A 6000-nucleotide genomic window follows, 5' to 3' on the forward strand; every position below is an offset into this window, starting at 1 on the left:
CACTCCCCAACAGGCAAACATTAATTCCCTGGTCGCTTGTTGGTCTTCAGCTTTCATATTTGTGTTCATATGACTTCTGTTTCCCCCACAAACCACAGAATGTCTCTCTTACTGTGGATGATGATAGGGAAACCTGTCGCCAGAAGAAACCATCTGATGCCTACTCTGTTCTGCCTATGTGTTACAGGGTTTCCTCTTGGTAGAGTTTGGCCATTAATGAGTTCAGGAAGAGAAAATCTACCGAATTCAGCACCCAATTCCAGATTTTCTGTCACTGACAATGGAGTAGTAGAGTTACTCGTACTCTAGCATTGCTGCAAGAACTTAAGAAGTTGGATACAAGCTCAAGACAGGCGGGTTAACCTTCTCCTATGTGACAATGTTGATAATCATGACCTTGCAATACAGAAATGATTCTTAGTCTAAATCGTAATCGTCTCATGTTTCCCTGTTTCATTCCAAAAATATGTCTCTAACATTTCCTTGCACGTATAACTGTTACTGCAGAAAAACATATTTCAATGAAGATCTAAGGTATCCTGTCTAATAAATGTCCTTCTCTTGTTTCAGGTAAATATGTTTATCAACCCATGACACCGGTAGAACAGCTTCCCAGCACAGAAATCCCTGCCAAACCTAGGGAGCAGGCAAACACCATTCAAATCTCTGTCTCTCTCACTGAGCAGTTTTTGAAGTTTGCATCTGCCTTCCAACCTCCGCTCCTTCCCGAGTCACCAAGATATTGCACCATCTCCGACCTTTTCATTGACAACTATCAGGTAAAATGCATCAACGGGAAAATGTGCTACGTTCAGAGACAGCAACCACAGCCGCCACCACCCAAGAATAAACCTGAACAAGGCACCACACAAGATGCCTTAAACTTAAAAGCTAGTAATGGGCCAAAATTAGACCATTGCTCCTCCCCATCTAGCTCAGAAGACTCTGGCATAAATGCGGTTGGGGCTCACTACATGGAATCATGTGATGACGACACAGAGGAAGGGGCGGAGTTAAGCTCTGAAGAGGATTACAGCCCTGATTGCAGTTGGGAACCTGATGACTGTACCCTGTTGTCACCTTCTAAATCCGACCTGGAAGTCATTGAAACTATAGAAACTACAGTTTGAGCAAAAAAAACAATATCAAACTAATCACACACACGATTGTTGGCAGTGCTGGTATGTTTAGTTCTGTTTTTATAATTAGGTTTGCCACTATCACATCTTTCAAATCGTATTGTTTACTATACTCTTTTATGTGTTGACTTTACTCATTCATTGTGCTACGGGCATACATTTTCAGACAAAACGCAGTCCATTGTCCTCAAGATACATACTTGGAAAATACAAATAGATTGTTGGAAACGGGTCACTGGAGCTTTGTCTTCTGTATGCCTCTAAAGCAAAAATCGCGATTCTGGGAATTCAAGATGGCAACAGTGGCTTACTAGGAATTTGCAAAAATCTCACACATGCACATGGAATACAAATGTTCTATAAATAATATTACTAATAGCTCAACATCACTTTTTCCTAAAAATATCTTAATGAACAACATGGTCCTCTTAAGTGTCAAACTGCAAACAAATCAGGTGGTCATGTGTTTAATATTTCTTCTACCTTCTGTCCTGATATTTAATAATAATAATAATCCAATACTGAAACGTAAATGGTGCCTTATATATTCTTCAGGAAGGTTCCTGTAAATTAAAAAGCACATCATATAATCACACTATTATTGTATACTGTCGATCTTAAAATAATGATATTTATAAACCACTGTTTTATATTTGTATAGTGATATTACTATGTTGCCTCCTTTTTACTATTCAGCATTTATTTGCAAAAAAGTACTTTATAGACTATGTTTTTCTGGCACATTGAATCAAGTTTTGTATGCCCATGATCTGCATGACCGTGAAACGACCTCTTGCACTTAGTTTCTTTCTCAAATGGCCTAGCAGCACAAGTAAAAAATTCAGACCAAATGCTATGCCTTTGTACTTTTTTCCTTTTCACCTACAGCTTTTCGATACATTTTGAATTGTTCTTGAACAGTCACAACAACATGGCTGAGTGCCAGAAAACAAGTATAATCAAATCTGTCTGGATTCTGTCCAATCATGCAGAGACTTCTAAAAATGGAAATGCTAAGGTCCATCTTCCTAGGGAGTTGCCTGAGAAGCCTCACTAGTGCCTCCAGACAGCACCAAACTCGAGGGATTCACACTCATCTTAGAGTTTGAGGGGATCAGTAATATACATTTGTCTCTCTTGGATTTCTACAGAGCTGAATAACCTTGACCTCTCAAAGTTAAGCACAAATAATCAATCCTTCACCACAAATTTTGAGACTTTTTTCATGCTTTTCTTGCATTAAAAAAAGAAGTATCATCAAAACTAACAAAAACTACCAACAAAAATCCCACTCTTTCTTAATACCCCCCTTATAAACACAATGGTGTATATCACTCTATATACATTCAGGAGGCAAGTCCATTACACACTACGGTTGAAGACCCATTATTGCGTATGCATTGAAGGGTCTTCATCTGTCTCTTGTCTGTCTTAAACGTGACTTGAGTTATGATATGAACCGATTAGTAACTCTTCTGAAGAAAATACACAACCCTTAGGAACACAGCAAGGGTTGAAATGAGGACACTATGCAAGTGCCCTGTGAGCGCTATCATAATGTGTAGTTTACAACAGCTTTGAGATCACACGTTTGGGTTTAGACTGGCCTCCATGTCAACGGTGCGCCTGCTACAGCTCACAAATAAACTGGTAAACGTACTTCCAGGGGCTCTAGGTCAGGGGAACAAATGTTTTAGCTTCGGTGTGAGATTATGTGAAAATCTTTGGAACATCTAATTGTGTCAGCTAGAGGAGAATCTGCCTCCCAGGGAATCTTATAACACTTCCAACAAATGAGACTATGGTATTTCATGTAGTGTAAAGCACATGTAGAGATTAATGCATTTATAAATATGTCTGGTATGAAGAAAGTTAAGCTGGGGGGTGGGCAAGATTTAGAATCTTCTACATTAACAAAGGTTTTCCATCGATCTATATTGATATTTGGCACTGTAGGGTTACCTGATTCGTGAGATTGCCACATATATAATACAAGTATTGACGTTGGTTGTTTTGATATGTTTTCTGCAAACCTTTATAGTTGTGTGAGCTGCTTGGACCCTGCTAATATAACAAAAAACATTATTAAAAGCAAATATTTTTTTTGGTCTCAAAAAGCGCACATTGCCATTGTAGTCCTCCACCCTGCTGGTGTAACAAAAACATTGCTAAAAGTAAAAATATATTTTCTTGGTCTACAAATTCACACAATGACATTGTAGACACTGGCAATGAAGGGAACTCCTTTGTGGGTGGTGAGCTCTTTGTGAATTACTAGAATGATGTAAATTATAGTTAAGTTAGGCACTGGCTGAAGTGGGCCTACCCGCTGGCCCATGCTGTATGCAAAAATGAATGAGACGACAGACCAGTGGTGGAAGAGGGCTGGTTTAAAACCCATTTAAAAATTATATATATATATATATATATTTATTTATTTCGTTTTAGGGAAAACTAAAGGGCTTGCCTAAAGACCTAAGAACACACAATATTGTTTTATTTAAAAGATGTGTGGTGATGATTTTGAACAACCCTGATATACTCTGGTTCCCTTAAAAACTTAAAAACGCACTCATAACCACATATTTTCAGTTTTAAGACATTCTGAATTTGAATCGGACAGAAAATGTTTCTATCACTCACACTGTCGCACGTCTCGTGTTTCTGATATAGAAGGCTTTCCTGGTTTAACACATTTTGCTATATAAAAAAGGTGGCTAAACGAGCGCAACTTTATGAAGCCACAAAGTAAAATAGTCACTAGTACTTTGTACGAATTATAAATTCTAGATACTGGTTGCTGGCATGGTTTCATAAATGTTTTATCCTTTATAGCAAGTACCGTAGGACACTGAGTTAGTTTCTTAACATAGGTTGGAAGCAAATTTACAATGTACGGGGACACCTGAGGAGTAAGTCATATTGTGATAGAAAGTGTGTTCCAGGTGTTTCGTGTACCGTGAGAATGGTGCTGTGATTATATTTCTCTCTCAAACTATGTTACAGTGCAAAGTTAGTTCTGTGATGTTCTTGCATCTCTTTTGAGCAAGGAAATTGGCCACCCCAGTGTATAGCTTCTGCTGTGAAACTCATATTAAGTAGCACAAATAAAAGAGTTTTGAAGTACCATCACCTGTACATGTATGTTTCTTTTTATTTATTTTTTATATCTGTAGCATTTATTGTAATTTATGCACAACCTGTTTGTGTGTGTGTGTGGCATGTTAGTTTACTTATGAACACTTCTTTTGCATGTTTCTGCTATTTGCTTATGGAATTGACTGTTCTGTGGGTGTGTGTATATACGTGCATGTCTGAATGCATGTGTACTTTTGATTCTGGTCATATGAAGGTAGATTAATGATTATGTACAGTATACAAAGCAAAGTGTATATGCCTAAATCGATCTGCACATCAATGTGTCTCATTAGTGTATTGGCTTAACAACAATAGAGCTAAAATAGATATCGAGTGCAATCACAGTGTCCAACGCTCATCCACCTTGGGTGCCAAATTCTGCATCCATAAAAATGAAAACAGATCTAACCGTATCAAAAGACACCAGAGCACATCAGGTTATGGTAACTTTCATCCTCGATGCATTTTGCACTCTTTTGCAATAAATGTTCTAGCAGTTCTCAATAAATAGAGCTTGCGTAGTGTAGATTCAATCACGTTTTATTCATTCATTAGTAAAATGTTCCAAAGCCGACGCACGTTTTGCCATGTCCAGGGCTTCCTCAAGGCTCACTACGATATGCTTCACACACTGTTAATTTCTATGGGTATGAATTTTGAGAATAAAATGTCCAATGTTCATGTAACTTAACGTGAGATTCACCTTTTATTCTCCGCATCCAATCGTGCACTTCTTATGTCATCAACTAATCATGCACGTCACCCTCTGTATGGAGCTATGATATGTTCCATCACGCTGTAGAGTTTATCTTCAGCGTTCGTGCGTGTCAGAAATCCAAAGTTCTGGTGCATTTGGACTTAAACAGGTATTTGGAAATGCAGAGTCTCACACACTGTAGCGCCAGTATGATATGACTTGAGCTCCATGCTGATCCCAGGGCCATGAGTGGGGAAGACCAAAAGTACAGAGGCCCACATTCACAATGACCGCAGATAGATGGTATTATCATGTGAAATGCACTCAAATGGAATATTACCTATTCCAGTAAAGGGTCACAACATGGTGGGTGAATGGTCTCTGGAATGTTGAAAAGACAAACAAAGTTTCATTATTTCTACCACTCCATTTAAACTCAAGAATATCCTCCCTCAAAAAACAGTTTGAATAAATATCTTAATGTTAACAAATTGTTTCCCAAATATCTTATATTTCATTGAGGTGTTATAAAAAGAAATAATTTTTCTGGTGGTTAATAGAAGACACAAATTTAAAATGTGCTAATATGCATTTACACCCCACTTCTCCTGCAGATCGACTGCCTTATGTGCAGCTCCATGGAGTGGGTATTGGGCAGCAGAAACGTGCATTACTACTGTATTCTAATGGTATTGATAAAGGTCTTATAGGCCTAAAACACAACACCTTGCCAATGAACAACCTGTTCAGGTGGTCATTCTTGCTCCTAGGAATTTTTGTTAATGATCTAACTTTTAGAAATCAACTCAAATCATAGAATAATTGGCAGTGAGTAGGGTTCTGACTTTCAGAAACGGTGTTTGTGAATTGACACTTGAACTATAAAAGAAAAAAACAAGAAATACAGAAACACACGCTAAGCCACTTTTTCATTATGCATGGGTTCCCTTCGGTGCCCATTCAAAATGTTCTAGGGCCATTAGCTCCCATGTGGAAGGTGTAACAGGAATTATACATGGACAAAAA

The 6000-nt window shown here is 38.1% G+C and overlaps 1 protein-coding gene across 1 annotated transcript in view; it reads left to right on the forward strand.

Moving 5' to 3' along the window:
• C3_1H3orf70 (chromosome 3_1 C3orf70 homolog) overlaps nucleotides 1-4271 on the forward strand; it is a 135495-nt gene extending 131224 nt beyond the window's left edge. The window contains exon 2 of the mRNA XM_078680453.1: nucleotides 571-4271. Coding sequence (XP_078536579.1) covers nucleotides 571-1130 — 560 coding nt within the window. The 3' untranslated portion in view covers nucleotides 1131-4271. The remainder of the gene's footprint in view (nucleotides 1-570) is intronic.
• The last annotated feature ends 1729 nt before the right edge of the window (nucleotides 4272-6000 follow it).

The sequence above is a fragment of the Lissotriton helveticus genome, chromosome 3_1, assembly GCF_964261635.1.
Source record: "Lissotriton helveticus chromosome 3_1, aLisHel1.1, whole genome shotgun sequence".
Classification (NCBI taxonomy): Eukaryota; Metazoa; Chordata; class Amphibia; order Caudata; family Salamandridae; genus Lissotriton; species Lissotriton helveticus.